Source organism: Varroa destructor, unplaced genomic scaffold (assembly GCF_002443255.2).
Source record: "Varroa destructor unplaced genomic scaffold, Vdes_3.0 BEIS01000003.1, whole genome shotgun sequence".
Classification (NCBI taxonomy): domain Eukaryota; kingdom Metazoa; phylum Arthropoda; class Arachnida; order Mesostigmata; family Varroidae; genus Varroa; species Varroa destructor.
The window spans coordinates 57347419-57370409 of record NW_019211456.1 but is presented as its reverse complement, the minus strand read 5'-3'; the positions used below and the strand labels follow the sequence as shown (position 1 = coordinate 57370409).

General features: G+C 38.1%; 1 protein-coding gene and 1 long non-coding RNA gene across 5 annotated transcripts in view; one reads left to right on the top strand and one right to left on the bottom strand.

The window, feature by feature from the left end:
• LOC147757189 (uncharacterized) overlaps positions 1-11694 on the bottom strand; it is a 41689-nt gene extending 29995 nt beyond the window's left edge. Inside the window, exon 1 of the long non-coding RNA XR_015323289.1 lies at positions 11566-11694. This is a non-coding gene — a long non-coding RNA (uncharacterized LOC147757189). The remainder of the gene's footprint in view (positions 1-11565) is intronic.
• The window catches only part of LOC111247494 (uncharacterized), a 30407-nt gene extending 7984 nt beyond the window's left edge, over positions 1-22423 (top strand). The window contains exons 4-9 of one of the 4 annotated variants that reach the window (XM_086982960.1): positions 2551-2627; positions 4057-4175; positions 11652-11804; positions 12046-12167; positions 17859-18007; positions 21608-22423. In XM_086982960.1, coding sequence (XP_086839086.1) covers positions 2551-2627; positions 4057-4175; positions 11652-11804; positions 12046-12167; positions 17859-18007; positions 21608-21772 — 785 coding nt within the window. In that variant the 3' untranslated portion in view covers positions 21773-22423. Of the gene's footprint in view, positions 1-2550; positions 2628-4056; positions 4176-11651; positions 11805-12045; positions 12168-14953; positions 15051-17858; positions 18008-21607 lie in introns of those variants that run through there. The other 3 variants (XM_022798460.2, XM_022798459.2, XM_022798461.2) reach the window with 3 other exon arrangements.
• Positions 22424-22991: the final 568 nt, after the last annotated feature.

Below are 22991 nucleotides of genomic sequence, written 5' to 3'. Positions count from 1 at the left end.
ATACTAAGAGATCTACTTTATGCAGTAGCGGTCATAAGCATTGTCCATGTGCTATGTAGAAATGTCCTGAACGAAACACTCGCACCATTGTTGAAGGATCAAGCTTGCTTTGTTTTTCAATATGTTAATGTAATAATGCTCGAGACAATTAAAATTTAAAGGGAAGGATTAAACAGATCGACGAAAGGTGTAATGTAATAATTGCAGTAGCTTTCCAGGTTCATGCGTGATTAATGAAGTAATCAGCCTGTCAACAACAGCGTTTAGGTAGATAATTTCCTTTGTTATTAAAAATAGGTTGGCTAGTCTATACTGCTTTACTTCCGCCAGGTTATTATAGCCATCATCAAAAGCACCGCCCGTAAATCGTTCTGATAGATCGTATTGAGCGTTCCTTCATAGCAAAAGGCAATGGAGCAACTTTAAACGGCGATATACTGAGGTTTGTTGCAGAAAAACATCTGGAGTCTAAATGACAGAAAACAGTAACTGTTCGTGATTTACGGAAAGCGCAGTAAAAGAAACGAAATAACGAAAGCTCTACTAAACGAATGAGAATAAATAATAATAATAATTTAATTAAGAAAACTAAATTATAAAAAATTGTCATTGATAGTTTTCAAGAACACGTGCACAAAAGCATTTAATGCACAGTAAGGTCATCCTAATTAGTAAGGCACCGCCGGTCCTCTCTCCGATAAAAAAATAGGAGAAACATTTACTGAGGCGTGCATAATTAGACTTGTGTTTGTGGTATTGCTATTATGCTCCTGAGTAAAGATGCAGGTATCACGTGTTTGCTCGGTGAACCCAGGGAAATGTGGGTTAACCTAAGTTCGAAATCGGTCATAGACACATTTTGTTCTGCTTCGTACTGGAAGAAACCAGCTGTCAGCACGTTATTAGAGAAGCAGCGCGTAGTAAAATCGAAATATCGACTTAATTTGTTTGCACTATTCCTATTCGAGCAGTTATGTTTGATGCTGCATCTCTTTGGTGCTGCCTTTGCCGTTTTTGTATTCTTGAATTCACATATGCTTCGTTGACCACCAAACGTCAGCAGTGGCCCAATACGTCAGGGCTTGATTCGTTATGCGCGGCTCGTCTGGTAGTGGGTTAGTTTACCGAAAATTCCGAGGATCAGCGGTCGTATTAACAACTGTCATTACTACTGTTATGTTACTAAATAAGTACGTCTACAGAAAGACGAAGATCTAGTAAATGCTTTCTCATAGTTGTAACATTATCTGTAGATTTAGTCAAAAACACAATCCGCGGCCAAATTGAACAAGAGTTACAGTCATAAGCGACACATGGCGGAAGTCCATCAACCGCGAATCGATTATAGATCAGTCCCATGGGCGGCCATTACATACATCCCTTTCGAACCTGTCTATAGCCATATGTTTATATCCCTTCTAAAAGGGTGATCAATTTTTAGTAGACATAGAAAACTATGACGAGAGATAAGAGAGTTCATGATGGGCTTTTAATGAAAGTAATCTATCTACATGCAATTTCGCGCACCAATATTGCAGGGTCGCAACAACATCAAGTAACGAACAGAGAAAGGAAGGAAGGGTCAAAGTCCAGCTGCTTAAAGCAACGGTTAAGGCGTTACACGACAAAGGGGTCCTTAATGTTGCACTTAAAACTGGCGATTCCTCACACAACGATAATAGCTGAGGGTGTGATAAAAAAAATACAAAGGAGAGAGGTTTGCTTAAATTCTGCGGAACACAGGCTAAACTTAGGGGACTAAGAGAATCTTGGTTATGATGATAGTACATGAGATATGCTTACGTCAGGTTTGAGAAGGTTATTAACGGTAGCGATACTTCCAGGCTGGATCCTCAAGCGAAAAAGCTAAATGAAAATCTTGCAGCTTTCCGAACTAGAAAACTATACGCAGAAGAATGTCACTCAAAAAGGAAGCCGTCGTCGAAATCTTATCATTTCTGCCTCGGCGAATATCTGCGCACAGACGGATCGCCCGATCGATAAAATATCCCTTTTAGCTTGTTTAACTAGTAAATTGCTTTTAGAGGGTCGCATAAATCCTATCGATGGGGAATGATTAAATTATATATTAAGTACAACGCCAGCCTTCGCAATGGTATAAGTGACTCTGTTCACATTTAGCATTATGAGAATATTATGCATTTAGAAACAGTAGTCCTACGCGGAAGCTTCGTTTCATATTGAAACTGCAAGGAAATAGAGAGCATATTGACATCATATCTATAACTGGCTAGAAGGATATCTCACATTAATTGAGGCTCGAAAATATATCGAAACGTATAAAAATATTACATAGGATTAAAACTATACATCTTTGCAGCATATAAAATAATCCAAATGTTATTTCCATTGTAGGTATGATCCAGTTCCTTTTTGTATGAAATGAAAGCTCATGCAGAAACGCAGGATAGTTATGTTGGTTTTGGCCATTTGCTAGAGACTGTTAACTCAGTCTGAACTGATGTTACGATAAAGTAAAAATATATTCCTAACAATTATATATGTTTTTATTTTCCAACAATGTTATAGACTGCGGCCTGGCAAATTCGACTACGAAAAGAATCGTCGGAGGTCGAGAGGCCGCCGTAGGTGCTTGGCCGTGGCTTGTAAGTTTTTAACTTAAACTTATGAATTTCCGATACATTATAATTCTTGATTGTGCGCTCTTTATTCGTTTTTTGACATTATTAATTTGTCAGTTTTTTTTGTTCTTTGTTAGAAAATGTGCCACCATATATTGCGCCTATATAGCATTTGTTATAGTGGATTATCTAAGCACAGAGTGACAACACACGCGTGTCAAATTGTTTAGCTGTTTTCCATGTTATATTAAAGTTCAGATAGAACAGTCAGAATTTCACAAAGAAAAAAAAAAGGATAAACTTTATACGGATACATAAACACTTTCAATGCTCAACACGGCTTATTATTGTGCCAATCTCTTGATTCTGTATGAAGCCTCTATGGCTAGCATCATGGCAGACACTGCATCTTTCTTCTGACCAACGAATAGTAACTCTATTGCGATCTAAACTTCCATGACAAATTTAATATGTTACGAAGCGAAATTATCGGTTGCTTCTCTGCTTTATGTCGACGTTTTCCAATGTATTGACAGTAATTGTCGACTAACGTTCTTCATTAGTTAAATTAACAACCAAATACTACGCTATTAGACCTTGCGTTAATGTCACCTAGGCCTTGCTGGTTTCAGAAAAACGATTCCGTCAAATTATATATATAAATATGATTTTTATCGCTTTGAAAATCAATTTATTCATTCCGTCCAAGTTGGCCGTTTGTTGTAAATAAACATCATGATCAGAAAAGTACGCATCCCGAAATTCGACAGCTGAATTATGTTCTGTAGGTATATAGTTTGACAGAGAAATTCATTGTAGAACAAAAACAAAAAGAAGCGAAAAATAGAAGCGTGCCTTATAGCATGACAGACCGCTGTTAAAATATTCGTTTTGACCGATGTTTGTCATTCGTTCATACAAATTATTCTGGTTTCTTTTCTCTTTTTCTGGGTTCTTTCCCTTCTGTTTTATTTTACGATAAATATTACTATCGTGTAAAGAATTTACCAAATAAAGGGCGAAGCTAAATTGCAAGTTGTACGTTAACTCTAAGATCGTCACATCTCATTTGACTGCATTCATACGCGCATTTCTGAACGCTGGTTGTGACGCGAAGCTGGATAAAGTATTGGACTCACAGACGCCCGGCCTCGAGTGTGTTGCCCAGGACAAATTGATAGTTTACTTTGCAGTTACGTTCGACGCAGCACGGTCCTTCCTTTTAGAACGCGCAAAAATAAAATTTTCATCCTTATTATTTTGAAAATATTCACAACGAGCCACATTACTGCCATCGCTATAGATTTCTTAGATCTGTGCTTGAGCAAATCGTTACGTTTTCACCATTGATCTAGTGCACAGTAATTTTACAATTAGCTTCATCTATGCTTCATGATATTGCTTTTTTTTTTTTTTTTTTAATGAATAATTATATCTTGATTGTGATTTGTAGGCTTTGCTGTTTGTCGACGTCTCGGGAAGTGGGTATAAGGCGCCACTCTGCGGAGGTGCCCTGATCGATCCGACGCACGTACTGACCGCAGCGCACTGTGTTAACCTTATGGGGAACGTGTAAGTGTAACGCCGTCTTATCTTGTGTTTTATAACGAATAATTGCTTTTCCTAGATGTCCTTAGCATCTCTACGAAAGGATCATTTCGATTGATCCTTTCGTTAATAGTTACAACAGCCAACAAATTACTGCTCCGAGTCAAAGCTGTACGCCTCAAACTGACTATTGAACACGTTCAATAGTCAGCTTTATGTGATAAGTAATTAATGCTCAAGGCTCTCTTACTACCACTTCTTACGAAACTCAAGAGGGCCTAGTTTTAAACTCTCATTAAGAATGTAGCGGCTAATCTGAAGAGGTACCTCGCGGTGGTTTGGAAATAGTGGCATTAAAACCTACATATTTGAATGACAACATATCATCTAATATCTTCTGCCAATTGTTTACGGATTGATAAATGCATTTCCTGTGAAGAACTAAGCCCTGAATCGGAATTAACGTATTATCGGTATACAAGTGCGACTTTTATGGTTGGCACCAGATTTGATGGCTCTTTATTGTTTACAACTGTTTTTTTTTATTATTTTATATATTTTATATATATATATATATATATATATATATATTACGAACGATGGCAGCCACATAATATTTGCCTTCTCCGCATGCGCGGATGGGCTCTGACGCCCGCTGCAGTGCGCCACGGTTTACTGGTTTCCAAAATGTTCCAACGGCTTTATACATCCGAACGTTTTAGACAATCCCCAGTGTGTCTTTGGGCTGGACGCTTGCTCACCGTCTAAATTCACGACTTCCCATGCTATTTCGCCGCATTGCACCATCCTGTCGCCTACTTCCACTAGGGTTCTTCCTCAGGCTCTAAGTTTGTATGCCAGCGACCCTGTGGGCGATGACATGTCGCCAATACCCTTTTTTTTTCAATTATACCGGAACCGACATTCTTCAGCAGTTCCAATCCTTGACGATTTGTTCATTAGCGAACCTACTTTTAGCGACTATTCGATGAGTGATGTTTAAGTTTGTGGATTGCCGGCTGATCTCGAGGCCCAGTGGTTCCGTGGTGTAGAAGATAGCCAGCCATGAACGGCGCGCTTCACTCGTACAGGGAAGGTAAAGGTTAAGTTGGCATAGTTGTTGGTAACCGTGGCCGAACGTCCCGGCTATGAAATCTAAATAATAACAAATAGTTATCGGCCAGCAAGTACTAGCAATAGTAAATCTGCAATGTGTGCTACTACTGCTGTTCTAGTGATGCTAAGAGCAAATTGTAGCTATGGATGATATCGCCAGAAGATATCAAGTTGCTTAATTTGAATTGACGGGAAACATTTCTGTGAACGCTCTAGCGTGTATATGTAGCTTGAACAATTTTGAAGGCGGCTCAGCAGAGATTAAGAGCAAAACACTTGAAATATATTCGTGACAGGTAACTGTTCAACGAGGGGATCGGTAGAATTCGGGAAAAATTTCCGCTCACGGCATTTTTCATTCACCGTCATCCATGGTGCTGCTTTGCCGCAATAGAAGTAAGCACGCGGTTAAATTGAAGACGACACACAACGTTTAGATACGTTAAACGAGTAACTGCTTATTAGTTATCGGTCGAGACTTGAAGGAATTACTATCGCCATTTCCGTCAGATTAGGTTTAGCATCGCAAGTAATTATGAAAAACATAATAATAAATAGTAGGTTTTCGCTACCAATTGAATCTCAAGGTTGTGATATTAATTTTGTCTCAATTATTCTATAATAAGTATGCAACGAGTACCATTTACAATACGGTGGGTAGTCAGCAAGCTTCTGCAGGGCACCTGGGCGCCTGTCTAAAGCTGGGAAGGCAAATTCAAAGCGAAGGAAGCTGCAAGATCGAAAGGGAGAACCCGGTTTCTCACCGCTTCCTTCGATTAGCGAAAGTTGGGTATCATTAATTCATGCTAAATGGTTTTACTGTTACTGATAGGTGTTATTAAGATGTTTCAAAAGGGCTGCGTAATATTGTCCGCCAAGGTAGGCCTGAACTCTGAGAGAGCACGTCGTGGATTTTTTACCACGATTATTTATGAACCCACACGTCACTACTTTTTGCTGGGTTTTTGTTGCTCGATGCCTGTGTTACCTTGACTACCTTTTACATATACATCTAGACTTAGCCTTTTGAGATTTTTTTTTCCTAACAAAGGCATGAAAAAGAACCTCGATACGATTGGGGCAATCCAAGAAACAACTTTGTCCCACATATTGAACACTCTAGAATTCTTAAGGGCCCAGCTCCAGTTATGACGACCGAACTTTGTGCAGTCGGTAAAGAACTTTTGATACCTGCTTGAGTTAATTGTATAATGATATGCATATGGACAGCTGGTTTTAAAATAATAGCCAGCGCTAAAGTTAAAACAATATTCGTATTTGAAAAAGAAGCCCACTGTTTGTTATTACTAAAGGGCCGGCCAGAAGCGGGAAGGCAGAAAGGGACTTATTTGCCTTTGACAAAAAAATAGATACATGTATTATATCACCGAGTGATGGTAGATTATATTCACAACCATTACAATAAATTTGATCAAATTTTTCTTAGTCGCCAGGTACGTACTTCGTGAAATGATAAAGGTCATTGCAAAAAGATCTTGTATCTTACTTGTGAAACGACGCATAAAGCTATACAAAGCTCTAAAACCTGTTGACTTAGAGGAGACCTATTTGGTCAGACGATTTGGAAAAGATTACAGGTAATATTGACACTTGGCTTCAATGCAAATACACCCACGACCATCGCAATAGTACGCTTTAGAGGATTAACTTAGCTAACATCATTCGTAAGTTATCCGTAAAATGCCGTCAGTTATACAGGTCATGCGATGATGTTGGTAGAAGAGATGCCATGTTTGTCGAAAGTAGACCGGCCGATTAAGAGGGTCACAAGGTTTGCGCTATTGAAAACAAATTCTTTTGTCGTTTCGTCCTTCACACGGGAAAGATAAAAAAACGAGTAATGGCTGAAATGCGTATCAAGCGCGTAAAGCGTGTCAAGTGCTTAAAGCCAAATCAAGACGTGCAAAATTGTTCGCTGAACGAACGAGAGAGGTAGAAATCTGATTCCGGCATATTGCTAACGAGCCGGCAGAGTGGAATAGGATGCGTCATCAGATGTTTCTACTAGATCTGTGTCTCGCTTGTTCCAAAAACTTCCTGCTTACTGCTTGGAAGCAGGGACGATACAAGTCGGCAGTTGTCGCTACTGGCGCTTCGCCAGTCCTTTCCTCAGCGCCTATTCTTCGTCGTGGTAGCTTTTTATGTCAACTAAATGATGACCTTCCTCTGAACAAGAGCATATTATTGTGCCTCCAAAACTTAGAGTCAGGTTTCCTGCTGAACGCGCCAGATCTACTTTGAGAGCACGTTTCCGTTCACGAGCAAATTACAAAATGATCCCAGTGTATGCTCTAGCGGAACTACAACTGGGCTACAAATATGAAAAGAATCATTGTAGATTCGTAAACCATATTTTAGACAATTCGATAGTTTTACCAGACATACTTTTATAAAACCAACTTGATGTTATAATGCCTTGTCTGTTTGTGGGTAATTTATTTTCTATGGCCACGCTATGCCCTAACTAAATGTCTTTCAATTAGATTTAGCAAAATATGTTTATTCGGCATTCACTAGGAAGTTACGAAAATTTAGTTATATTTGAATTTATGCTACACATCAAAAGTGCTTAGAAAGGCTAGGGGCTAAACTAGCCAATGCCCGTTATTTCAGTACAAAGGAATATAATTCAGATCTCTGAGCTTCGCAGGATTATGCGAGCTAACATTTGGTAGCATGAAAATGGTGTCCAGAGGTGTATTGGGGTTATTTTTTTCTAATATCTGCGGGTGGAGTTATGTTATGCGACAAACTACCTCATATCGAATGGTTAGACATTTAACTCATCATTTATTTAACATGTTAATTTTCTGCAAAGGTTCAATCCGACCTGAGACGTTTCTATCTACTTATTTATAAATGAATCTATTTTAACTCAATGGTTCTGTGATAGTGATCGATCGTACCATTGCTCTTTTCGGGCTGAATTCGACTTACAGGTTTTCGAAAAATAAAAACGACCAAAGACAGGTTGTTCATGCTGTGGTAATTCGATTGCTTTAAATAAGGGGTCATTGAGAATAACTTTAATTAGATCAAAGTAACTAGTCTACTGAGCCTATTAGAGCTCGAAAACGATAAGTGATATTTTTTGTTCGGAAGTTAAATTGAAATGTCAAATGTCTTCTACGTCAACCTTGATATGCTGATTCCTGTGATAAAAATCTGCATTATCGGCATTTAAACCAAATGGCCCCCACGAAGATGTATTAAGCTAGAAAAAAAGTGAAAGAATATTATTCAGCATCATCAACTATCCTAACAATGTAAATCTCTCTAGCCTTCGGGTGAGTGAATACGTATAGCATTATATTGTACTACGTATATATTGTACGTAAAATACGTCTAACATTATATAATATTGAATGAGTATGAAAAAATATAACCATCTTAACATACGTTTCGATGACAGCCAGAGACTACAAGATGCTGTGGCATCAAGACTCTGCCCTTTCACCGTTATAGATAGCCGTTTTAGTACGATTTAGAACGCCGTGTGCGTACTTTTAGTATGCATGTTCCATACATTGTATACATAAATGTGTCAAATGCAGAAAAATAGTTTTATTGCTCTATTCGAGTCATATAAAGTACAATTTCAAAAAAAGACTCACTGAAATCGCTCTTAGGAATTTCTTAGAACCGGATATACTTCGTTGTAGCAAAAGATAAACAAGAATTGTGTGTCACACTGGGTACTGCGCTCTAAACGCAAAGAACCACAGAACAGTTCTCTATATACTGATGTCCAATGAGCGGATCGATAAATTTGAAGAACCTTTGAATCATAAAAAGTAAAACAACTGGGTGTTGATAAAATTTGGTTGGTAAAAAGAAAAAAAAAAGCTTGTTATTTGACGTTGAAACGCGCTCTGTCGAAGCTTCTCAATAGCTGTGTACTTAAGATAGCATTTGTATCGATATACCTAATGATGCTATCGATAGCTTGTTCAATAGAATCGGAACGGCAGCATACGCTATGCGATTTAGGTCTAATTTACAGTCAGTCTATTATTGTGCAGGTTGTTATTTACCATTTTAGGGGCAGGCTAGCTGTGGCGAGTATAAACTTTAATTATTTAATTTAATTAATTTGCCACTGCTGTTGAGATGGCTGTTGTTTATGTTTGACGTTATTTTCAACGCTGCTTCTTTTCTAGAAAGCGGCACAGACTGTTTCGCCTGTCGTGATGGTGTATATTGAAGTGCGTTTTTTTGGTAGAAATTTCCTCTCACATGTTTCTGTCCATCAATTCTGACTTGGTTCGTGAATAACAACTCAGTTCGATGCCTTTTCACTTTTAGAAGTTAAAACTTAATAACTAAACGTTGATTTTTAATATTGCCTTGAAACTTATCATTTTCTGACAACATTCAGCCAATATCTAGTCACAGATGGCCAAAGGTTTGATGTAACTGAGTTCCTTTCTTAAAAATATACAATATACAAGCTTTTGTTGAAAAGAAGTCCAGTTATGCCGACCGAATCGATTCTTAATCCTACTACGTTGGATGTGCTACTGTTCATCAATATACGTATGTAACAATCAATAGCCTAGTGCAGACCAAACAACAAAATCGTGTGTAACTATGAACGAAAAGGACATGTTGATGTTTTCATTTTCCACTCAGCACAATTGGCAGCATAAAAAATAATTACACCAATCGTTGAAACTACATGCTCTAGGGGCATCTAGAGTAAGCTCTTGATTCTACTGCGAGCATTTGTGCGGAGCAGAAAACAGATACATCTTGGCGTAAGATCACCGTTGTATTAATCGGGCCAAAATGTGGGATTCAACTTGTGTGTGGGCATCAGCTAGGAAAAAGGCCAAAATAACATAGCAAGTTGCTCTCCTCTAACCAGTAGCCTCGGCAAATGTGACATTTATTCATTGACCAATAATAGCGTCGATTTAGCTTTATAGGCGAGTTCCATGTAGATAATGCTACGTATGACTTTCAATTGACTTTTTTGCCACGGCCTTTAGTATTGGCTTTTGTGTAAAAAAAAATCTTAACCTTGATAGTGAGGCAGGTGCCCTTGATGCAGGGTCCCTAGCTATTCAGGGCACCTGCTTATGAGTGTGAAAGTCCTAACACAAATTCCATGGGAAAAGTAAGGCCGTTACAGCGGTAAGTAGCGCTAGGCATTCGATTAGTGCGCCATAAATGCAGCACGGGTTGCAGGATTGGAAGACAGGTTATTTGAGTAAAACAGCTGGAAATCGAATAGTCAGGCCGTTAGCCTATTAAAAAGTGACGGATGGCACTAGTGAAACATTGTGTCTAATAGAGTTTGTAAAGAGTAGATAAATGGATAATTAAGCAAGCAAAAATAGGTCTCTAAGTCATTATTATGTCATATATTAAGTCAAGTTATGGTGGCCACACAATATAAATGAGTTTTTAAAAACATTATAGGGTTCCCCGGCCAAGGATCTGGAAGATAGTATGAATGAAAGTCCGTTCTATATCGGTAGCCTACTACAAAGATAATTTTCCTATCTGTTTGCAATTTTATACCAATCTCAGACGAATCAAATAGTGTTTGGTTCACTTCAATTTGAGCGCAAATATAAATCAGTGCTATGCTGTGAACCAAATTGTCTTTTCAAGACTCACGTACTAAGAAAAATTGATAAGCTTTATTTTAGGGAACACTTGAGAAAAGTAATCAACATTGAATAGAAATTCAAAATCAAGTTTTTGGCACAGATCTTATTGAAAACTTCAATTTATGTATCAGTATATAATTTTTTCTTACGATAGGCTTTCTGGCCTTATATACCGACAATTTGTTAAGATCACAAAATATCGATTTATTTTTTCTATACATAAGACCTTCGATGCGGGTGTAATATTTGTTAACTATATGACAAATTGTGACAGCCATATATATGAAACGTTATTCAGTAATTACATTTGATTACTAGATCTCTCTGAAATCTCAGACAAGTCGGACCATCGGTACCACTAGAAACCAGACAAAGCCATTTTATTACCATAACAACAAGGCCCGCTTTGTACTGCGGCTCCCGTTTGAAAAAATCTTATGTATTATGTAAAGACAATAAGCTATCGACTAGATTTGGAGTTCCTCTGGGCTCTTTTTCCGTAAGATTTGCTTTAACCATAAGTCTTTCGTCAAATTTTAATTCTACCCGTGAAGTACGCTCAATGTGCATACTAACTCAAAGTATTTCTTTTGATAATATCATACTATTAAAAAAATCATAATATTGATAATATTCTTATAAAAACGTATCACTAGTACCTTGTTACGAGTAATTTGGCTTTTGATTGTTGTGCTTTGTACCGCTGCAAGTATTTTCATTCTGTTGTTTTTTCGTTAATATGCAGGATTCCAGCGCATCGTTTCACAGTACGACTGGGTGAACATGACTATTTGGGCGTCGATGATGGAGCAAACCCAGTAAATATCGACGTCAGCCGCGTCTTTAGTCATCCACAATTCAACAACCGTACATACTTGAATGATATTGCCATCTTGAGGTACATTCGTCCATGTTTGCTACTGCTGACGCACTAAATACTTTACACGAGTGATAGGGCAGCAGGACAGCTTCTATAAAGTCGTGATTTTAAGTCACCTATCAGCAACAGTTAGTTAAGAAGCAATTATGTTACGCGACGCTATATGAGTCGAGCTCCGCATTACTACTCGTGTCAAGGAATGAGTGAATCAACATTGTTGCCGTACCAACACTCTACCGTGTGCTCTATATTTTCACAGATTACAACGACCGACATTGTACGGACAAGGAATCGCTCCTATCTGTGTTCCTACGACGAAAGGCGACGATGCAGAGTACAGGGGTAGCGCTACGGTAGCTGGATGGGGCGAACTGTATTACGGTAAGTCGAACATAAACGTATGTGTAGCTGCTTTGGCTGGGATTTAAATTAAGGTTCTAAAACATGGACGATAGACGAACGTGGATCCCTCTATCTGAGTTGTATTTGGTTCATCGAATTTTCGTGCAGAGTCAAAATACAGTCGATCTAACTGGTCATTCCTGCTAAGAGGCGCACAAATGCCCGGTTCATAACCTATTGATGTGGTGTGTGTGCGCTCAATACGTTAAGCGCAAAATTCAAATCTGCTTCACCATTCTCACTTGCAATGCAGTGAATCGTCGAACCCCTTGTGAACAGATATATAGACTATTAGAAACTAGGCTCTTAAGTAGACTGACGTCATAGCACAGACTGAATATTTTTAAATAAAATTTCTTGACTTTATGCAACGCAACTTTGTGGGCTGTAAATGACTTATTGCCCTAAAGCTTTTTTAGCTACGTATTGAACTGCTACCAGATTGGTACGCAATTTAACAACATGAAAATTCCGCGTTTGCCAGCTCAGATAGAACATGCGAAAAGGCTAAATAAAAAGGCCAATTAGGCACACATATTGATTAAACAATAAAGGATTCGCTGGTGTATTGCTAGGTTTTCCTGTAGACGAGCGATTACAAAATACAGGTGAAAAAGATGTAACCTGAAAAATGAAATGGAAAATTTGTAACTCACAGTAAATGTGTAGTTTATTTCGAACAAGACGTTTAGCCGTGGAATGGATACTTTTCGGATAAGCAAAATCCATAGGAATAATGTGTTCATGGGTAGCCCCCTGCCACTATGACACTGCCCAGAAAAAATTGCTTTCCTAATGAGTCCTTCATACGATCACTCAATCATTGCGAAAACGGTCAAAGCGAGCTCGACGTAATTGATACCGTAAATAGTTTCGTGAATCGGTGAAATTTCTCCTAATAAGTGACTTTAAAAAATGGTCATATATTTTGAGCTTGTAGGCTCACTGTGGCTTAAAGAGCAGGCTAATATGATATGGCGTATGCGACTCTTAAACTTATCTGTTGGATGACGGCGATTAATTAACAATATCATGTATTACAAGCCCTATAACTGATGTGGAAGCTAATCAGTCAACGAGAGCAGGCAAAACTCTTAATACGAATGCTAAAAAACCTGGCTATATTCATACCCCCCTAAAATGTATTGAGTAAAATAGACTAAAAAAAAATAGTTGCTTTTATATCAGGTCAGCATGGGATCCATTATCTGCCATAATTTACAAATAATTCTAAATTAGGCTGAAAAGTGCTCATCTAATTTACGCTTTTTCGAACCATTATTTATGCTAACCGGCAAAGAAACCTGTAGATGTCAGCTACCTTATCAGCTGAAACAGCAAGTTGGGGATGGATGATTATTGAATGAATGGTAATGCCAGCATCTGGCTAAGTAGTACGCTTTAATGCACGAGACGAATAGGAGCGGGTTATTCGAAACACATTACGTTCCGCAGTTTTATTACAGACTCTCTATGACGCCGATGCACCTAATCAGCTAACATTGTAGATACATACATCAGTAGTGCGTTGGTAGGCATACAGGACCAGACGACTCGGTGGGGCTTTTACATAGAATATAAATATTCTTCTACACAGAATACGTACATGTACAAAGTATTTTATTCCAACACTGGAGTCGAACACGATTCCTTGTTACTTATTGTTAATATTTTTTTTTTAATATTTGTCTTCGTTAACGGTAACGATGAATTAACGTTAACCTATTGGTTTGCGAGTCTCTACTTCTACATACAACAACCATAGAAGCAATGATATCAATATCAGGAATAAGTTAAAGTAGAAGGGATGTAGATTGCCGATATTGGTCTTTCATCAATCAATGACGCGATACAAGTAACTGCTCTACGTTAAACACACCTCAAAACCAGCTTAAATGGGTAAACATTTAAGGTGGCGCAACTGACGTCGGCTTTTCATAAGAACACGAGAGCATTCCTGTCAGTAAGTGATATCAAAAAAAGATCAAAAATCAAGTAATTGGGTACAGTCATTACAGCCCTCTTACGATAAGGCCCGATTAAAAAACATTTCATGACTTCGAATTGTGAATTTCGACTCAAGGGGTGTTGTGAAACGAAGTGAAATACCGTTCGCTAAAACAACCTGGTGTTAGTACCCCTTGGAACGCACCTCGGAGTTTTTCGCTAATGTATTAACACAACTTGCCAATGTACTAATCATTGACAGCTACGTGAACCTGTTAAAAAATGGTATAAAACCATGGTGTGAGGCTCGTTTCGAGAAAGCGCTTAGGTAGAAAAAAAAGCATAGATAGAGCCCGGAAAATAACTTGACCTCAATTGGAGTTGCAAACGGACGCATCGGTACCCGACGAAATCTTCCTTCGCACTCGTCCGTTTGTTGGCATATCATTCCCAGAATTATCGGCACAATAGGCTAAAATCACAGTGACTCCTGTCCTTAAATTTGGCAGACCTTCTCAACTTAACGATTGATATTCCGCCACCGCGAATTCTACTTTATTTAGAATACGTTGCTGTAGTTCAGGAATTAGATAGCCATGTACCATGTAGAAATTAAGGCTGTTTCTGCCGTGTAACGTCCTGGAAAAATAAGCGTGTCGAGCTCATCACGAATGTCGCTTTTTGTTATCTTTTGGGAATTTTTGTTAGAAACCGAAGTTAACGTGTCGATTAATGCTTTCCTAAAAAGTACTTCCAGCCAACAGCTGCGTTGTCCGTTGCGGCATTGTTGAGTCAGTAAAATCATTCACAATTTTCAGGGCTGTCGCTGACCAGCTACCGGAAGGCAATGCGTTTCCGGGCTGTCGACCAATCACGGGTTTACTAAGTACACGAAGAGGTCATCACGATGTAATGGAACGTAAATTAGTAACTCCTTTTTGTTGCACAGTGTATTGTACTCAGACACTATCGTATCGCGATGAAAAATATGACCCAGGACAAAATAATAGGTTAAAAATATGTCTCATTGTACTTCAGTGTTCGCCTGAGCTGCTTAGGAGGTCTTGTTTTAGCAACGTATGCGAGAAATGGTAATCAAATCTTTTGTTATTATTAGTAGGATCAACCATAAGCTTTTTGGCTGCATGCCACTTCGTCAGGCCTAGAAGACGCATATTTAAAAGGTTTGTCTGTATAGTGTTTTGGCCCTCCATTGCGAGGATAGCTCTGGCATTATCCAGAGTTTCGGAAAAAACCGCCTGCACAGATATACTTTGAGAAGATACCACCCAAAAACGAGGAAGAATCCATGCTGTTAGACTTGGCATCCTTCTCTAGATGGTTCTTGCTTAATGAGTTAGTGATTCATTTTAGCAATATTTCCGTCGACGCAATGACCACTAGGCCCCATATTAGAAAGATGTCCTACATCTTGATGAAACGTTTTCAGCAACGAATCTATACATTTATAAATCACAAATTACAGACCGTCTTAAAGCTAAGTCCATTTGGCGACCAGTTCGTTCCGTGTTCTCACACCGACACCGTTCTTCGTGAGTCGCCTGAAAATATCAATGACATCCTTCAAAATAAATCAGGAACTCACTTGGAACGCATATCAACGTTTAGATAGTATAAGCAAACTTCTTTAGAAATGTGAAAGTTCTGCCCGTGTTAAATTAAGATCAATAAAGCTACGTTAAGTTCCTCTTCCTAAAACGGTTACCGGATTGAAAATTGTTTGCTGAGAAGAGATATGCTTATACAGATTGCACTATCACTGGCGTATTGTTAAAATAGCTGACTTCAAATTTATTAGAGATTAAAAACGTCGTTGTGTGCTATGTTTCTGCTGCTAGGGAATACATTATTTAGACTCAAAGTAGTTTGATAAGAAGCGATTTAAGGCCGAGCTCAGTTACGCCGCTTCCCTTTTTTCGTCAGATTCTAATAGCAGCTATCTATAAATTAGCAGCGGCACGCATAACATTATGTCTCTGTTCGCCGTGAATGGAGCCTTCGTGTAACGCGATTCAGGGAAGTTGGCAGTCATTGTTGCTGCTTACTTTTATCCAGAGGTACTTGAATATCCAATCATGTTTTTTAAATCGTATATAGAAGCTGTACGCGCGAATTTGTGCGCCTGCAGGAATCTTTACCGCATTGGATTTCCCTTTCGTTTCGTTCAAAAGCGTACCTCAGAAAAAGACTTTTTTTTTACCCATCGAAAATCACCGCACACGTATCGGTTTTGTATTCTCAGTACAGGGTTACGCTCAGATTTATAAAACGTTCAGTCATAACGATGTCTTGTATTACAAATACTAGTTATCCTATCCGGTCTGTCGGGAAGCTTAGGTGATCTGCGAAACCGGAAAGGTTAGTTGCTATCCGTCTCCGAAAGAATTCATTGTGCCTATTCTCTACCTAAACTTTTTAACCACATTTCATAAACATTCCTGTTTATTCTAATATTGGATTGTCGAAAAATACTGATCGTTCTTTTCTATAACTTTCTCTTTCTTCTGGGAAGGATTCTTTTCTATAATTTAAAATAACACAAATATGCCCCATTTTTAGCGATGACTTTCTGCCTTTTCTTTTCGGTAAAATCATGAAGATATAAAACTGTAATACTCGGGTGCTTTCTGAGCAAGAGATTGTGACAAGTGACTTTTGCATCATTTCCATTGAAATTAATATAGTATAAATCCAGGTCGATCGCTTTGCCAGGTGGCAACAACTCATAACGTACGGTTTTTTTCCAGTCCTACCAAAAACATAGCAACATATTGTTTGGCGTCAGTCTGACCATGAATCGTAAAGCACAGTTCCTTATTTATGCATCATTGTCGAATGTAGTCTACTTTTTATCACTCGTGATCATGGCTACAGAAACGGCCCGACTTCATTTTGTTTCTGTAGATTCCACAGATGGAGATATAATCGGATAAATTCAATTTATATGGAATCTAAGTAATGATGGACTTTTCTTATAGCTAGCTTGTCTCAAACAGTTGAAAACTATTTATCTATCGATTCGTAGCTTCTTGGCTAAATAGTAGTTACTCACACAATAAATGTATCAGCTTTTTCTGCACCTGGCCCTCGCATCAACATTCATCAGTATTCTTTACATCAAAATTTTCAGAGAATCATCTTCAGGCCGCTTCCTTCGATAACGCATTTTGTTCAGGAATAGCACAATTTGTTCTAGAAGCCTGGGTCTATGTGCGTAATAAAACTGTAAAATATAACGAATTTTGAAGGAATTCTGCTCATCTATAAGGCAGTCCACGCTGAGTCTATATAAAAACATCCTACCAATCGACAAGCTCATCGACTACTGCCAAATCTCGCCATTCAAATAACACTAGCAGCTGCCCGATCCGATTTATATAACTTGGCATATGAGACTTAAAAGCCATCTAAGCAAGCCAGAGGAACGATCAATAGGTTTTCGATGAAGAAAGATTTGCGAATTACAGTAATTGAGTACAGCTATCGATGAGCTGAAGACAGATAAATAGTTGTTTTTTATTGATATATACAGTTATGCTTGAACTAAATATGGACGTATTAAGGTCACCTAATTGCGGAGAGGTTGCAGTGTATAGGCGCGCCGTTAGCTAGATCAGTGAGAGAACGTTGAAGTTAAATTTAACTTCCGGGAGAAATAGGGGGTTCGAATGTCGTTAATAGTCATATGAAAACTGTTTCCAGATGGTCCAGCGAGTTCGATTCTGCAAGAGGTTACCGTTCCTATTCAAACGTTAGATACGTGCAAGGAAGCTTTTAAGCGGACCGTTATCAAATTTAACGAGAATTATCTTTGCGCCGGAAGTCTACAGGGAGATCGAGACACGTGTCGGGTGAGCCAAGACCAAATGCTTTGAAAATGTCCTCAGACATTAAAGAAACACTAGACAGTATTGGAAAAAAAATAGAAAATCCACGGTTTTTCATTTCTCAAACTATGATAATACTTGACTTTATTCATATCGATTTTATGACATTCACTTAACTAATTTGAAGCTTGCGCAATAAGCCCAAATAATGCAATGAGGCTTGAAGTTCGCTAGAACCTAAATGGGAAAAAGCTACTTAGCAAAATGCGGAGCTTTATCGCTTGGTAAGTTTCGCTAGCGTTAGCGTAATGCCCGAAATTGTTAAGGAAACTAGCATAGTTTTCGGTCTATCTACAATTTTTGCGATGATAACAAGCATGCCTTCTATCTATCCTTCTGGAATATGTTTTTGAGTGAAAAGGCTTTGTATTTCATAAAAACAATTAATCGCGGCCGTATCTTCTTGAAAACAATCAAGTATTATTACTTTAGGCCAGACAGATTAGCAAGCATATGGCCCCGAGTTTGAGAGGTTGTACAACAAACATAGGGATGCTATTCTATCTTCATTAAAAGTTTAACGCTATTACTGCTGTGAGACTGGACCAGCCATTTCTTTGGGTTTGTTTTTGAGTTAGGAATTTCCTCCGAGCACATACTTGTGTATCTTCATAGATCTCTTCTTTAATCGGTAATTACACACTCTGTTGTCGTATAGGGTATCTTTGCTCAGCACTTAAATCTCGTATCAACGGTCCAGCGTGACGCTCTTCGGAATATCTTTGGATTATTAAAATCCGCTCGCGCATTAAATCCTTTCAATGAATATAAAATTCATATTGTTTTAGAGTAATATACCCTTCTAGTCTGTGGTTTTACATAAATTAATGTCAGCATTTAGCATGAATCAAACTACATCTGATCTCTACCGCTGCTAGCCATATAGATATCCTAGAAACGACCATAGGTCGCTGCTAACCCAATCAATGGGGCGTAAAAACTACATGGTAAATCTTCCGAGTTATACACAGATATATATGTGACACTTTACTACCCTATATTCGTTGTATCGAAAACTAAAAGCCACTAAAATTTTCAGAAATAGCTAGCAGTAACTTGGTATCGATCCTGATTTTGCCGTTGCTATATGTCGATGATGTTGCATGACTTTCAGTTAACCATTGGCGAATCTCAATGTCTTCGGTCTTTAAGGAAGGTTGATCTTAAGTTCCGAAGTTATATATGCGAGACTTTGATAATGCAGCATGTGTGAAGTTTCGGCTGAATCAGCATGATGCCACTATGATTTTGTAGAACTCAGCCTATCATAGGCGAAATGATCTGATGATTTCTCTATATATCCCTCAATATTTTTTCTATTTAGATTGTTTCAGCCCATGCTTAAGGCAAACAGACTGACGAAGTATAAGTTAATATCCTTTCTATCCATCCATCTGTCGACCATCAGACCTGTAAACAATAATCTTTGGAGCCACCTCAGGTACTCTCATAGATTATAGCAACTTATTTAATTAGTTAAGGTTGAACCGCTCAATAAAATGAGACAAACGCTTTTAGCATTTAAACTTGTAAGTATAGTGTTGAATTGTTGTCAAGGTTTCAAAGAGGAGGTGAATCTTACTCTGTACTATAATACAGATCATTCGATATATGAATGAACAATACTAAACCATATGTACTAACAAAGCGTAGTTGCTTAGGCATAATATAATATACTAAATGAAGTTTTACCAACGAGGGGTTAGCGGTAAAATTTATTTTATACATTTTGAATACGTTGTTTTAAACACTTGGATTCAAACATGCGCACATGTATAGAACCACTGAAAAGCTCATTACTCAGCAGTATTAATAAAATGTAAAATTGAGGAAATTGAAATATAAGGGACCAGTAGAACACCAGTATACAAACAATAGTGCGAGGAAACCACAATATTGATTTGTTCATCATCATTTAGCTAATATATCTATTCGTACGTCCAATTATTTCGGCGTTGTGCTATTCATGTACATTTACAAAAAGATACGTTTTGACGTACAAACTATAATTTACACACGTTTAAAACACTTTTATACCTAGTGAGCATTATGTTTTGTTTGAAGCTGACCTCAATCTTCGCTAATTCATCAAAAGATCAATATCTTCGATTAATGGAAACAATATTACTAACGAAAATAAATAGATATTAAGGTACTCATTTCTTCGTTGGTTTCTCAAACGTGAGACTAAGCTATAAGAAGTTGGGCAACATGCTTTTGCAGCGCGTAGATATTGCATTGAAAGGCTAAAGAATACCGATTACGATGCACTGAGATTAACTGCCACACAAGGCTGTTAAAGGCTCTTTTTGAGCCTTAATTGAGACGCACACGAGGTGTAATCTACGTTCTGCTACTTTGTAATCCCCACTAGCACCTCACTCGAACATGTAAGCTACGTGCAATCCACTAAGTGTACATGCGCCAAATAGATGAAAATGGCCTTTCTTGTTTAAAAAATATTGTTAAATTATCTTAGGACTCCATGAATTCAAGCTTTGAAGGAACCATACATGGATTGCCATGGTGATCCAAAGGAGCAACTTTTGGCGTTATACCGCAAGCTTAGTAGCAGTTTCCTTGAGTGCTGAGCCATAATCCATTCGATTTTGCGTATTAACCGAGAGACAACAGTTATTCCGTCTAGACATAATCTATTTGTAACTCTCTAGTACTAAATAGCTTAATAGAGGTCATGTTTATATTGGTACACAGGGCGACCATGAAAAGTTTAGTAAAAACGCACTTATTTTGCACCGTGTGTTATATGTTAAGCATGGAACTAACAGTATCTGAGGGGTGAAAAGAAGGTACTAATAATAACAATGATAAAAACGTTTAATTTGGAACCAGTACGAAAGTAGCCTCGTAAAACTACCAGCATGAGACATTGCATTGCTCATAAGGTTCCAAGCGCTCTGCTTGCTAAGCTATTTTGCATATAAAGATAAATCGAAGTAAACAAAGGGAGTCTAAGTGATGAAAAAAGAGGAGTAGTGGTGGGACATGGAAAAGTGCACATGAGCCACAGAGGAGTCCAAAATTCCTATAAACCGACTATTAGAGGAAGGAGGTCCCGAAAAAAAGGACTCGTCGCGTCATTCTAATTATCATCTTATAGATAGAAACAATAGTTCAAAATTGGTTCTACCGTTGGTTTCCGAGATTCTTGAGCTCAGCGGTTCCATTGGGCCAAAGGGTAGGGGTGGCTTGTGTTAAAAAAAGCAATAGATCTGATTTCTTAAGTAAGCCATGTGCCTACTGACTTCTTTTTTTTATCACTTTGTATAGAAATATGATGAGTTTACGGCCGCTCAGACTTCAAATACAAACAAAAACAATAAAGCATTCATTCAAATAAATTGGTGATTAGGGACACAGTATTGTTTCAGCCCCTGATGACGGTGTCTATTCTGCCGATCTTACGCGAGTCTCAGTTAAGCATCCATTAGATAGATTTACAGAACAATCTGCTGTCGCAGACGAATTTGTTACTAGTGACTAGCCATAATAAAGAAAATCTCAGCATATTTACAACACATTTTTGCTGTTCTTTCATTGTAGGGTGACTCCGGCGGGCCGTTGATGATGCTCAACGATCAGCGTCGGTATGCTGTAATTGGCATAACCTCATTCGGACGGAGATGCGCTGAAAAAGGCTATCCAGGGTCATATACGCGCGTAGCTAAGTATCAGGACTGGATTCGGAGCGTCGTAGAACAGTCCTAGAAAATAGGGAGTCCGACTTGCAAGGAAACTTGGACTTTTTTGACTGGCGGCAGGGGAAATGAAAAGCTGAATTCTATGAGATATTTCAGGTATCGTTACGATTTCAGCATAGTAATAGTCTCAAGAGCTAAAAGGAATGAAGAGCGACTGAAGTTCTTAACTTAAACGGAAATGTAGTCCAAGAAACAATGAACCAAATGCAATCATGTTGCAATTAAGGCTCTTACTTAGATTAGCCTGTGCTAAGGTAAATATAGCATTTTATGAGCTGGGTTTTAACCGGCAAAAAGTTTAACTGTCTGCTAAGCAAAAATTGTTTATGTTAACCGAGTACTGTATCGGTCATTGTTTACTATCTGTGATGATTGTTATAAAAATAATAACAAAGTAATAATAAAATGTACCTATTAAAAGTAATTACAAGAAAAAATGCAAAATATTCCTTGACCAGTGTCATATGCATTTTCTTTAATTAAAAGGAATATATTATGATGTGGAAAATATAGACGAGAAAATGAAACTTTGCAAAAAATTGCCAGACAATGAGAAATGTCCTTTTTCTTTGGCCCCATTGATGTTGAGTGCTGTTAGGTGTAGAGCCTAATACGGACAGAGATTGTATGTAAATAGCAATAAATATAAATGAAGTAATAGGCCTATTCTTGTTGATATACTTTTAAGAGAGAAACACGAGTAATGTACTGCTCAAATTGTTGTGTGGTCATAGAACGTAAGTAACCAGTAGCCGTAAAAAGTCCTATGGATCTTTAATAACTGTCTAAAGCTCAGTGTCCCGTTTGCATGACAGTTGGACTGTCTGGCACTTATAGAGAGCACAGACTACATCCAAATATATTCAGTTCGAAAGAACGTCCAGTGCTTAAAAAACATTCTTGCGCACTTTCTCTCACTTGCTATTTATTTCTTATATAGCATTCAAAAGCGCTTTTCCTATTCTATTACCATGCTAGTGGGTATAGTGTAGTGAATGCAATTTCAACCTGGAAAACCTCTTAAAGACTGATGTTTTATCTGAAGAAGAAGTGTGTTTCTAACATCTTCTTTATGGATGCATTTCGTCGAGGCCAAAGCGCTGCCAGAACGGTCCAGGCCATTTGGTTTGTGTCCAATAATAATGTTATCGTTATTGGAATTGGTTTGCCAACTGAACAATCTTTCGAAAACGGCGTTTGGGACCTTAGAGGATATTCCCTGCTCT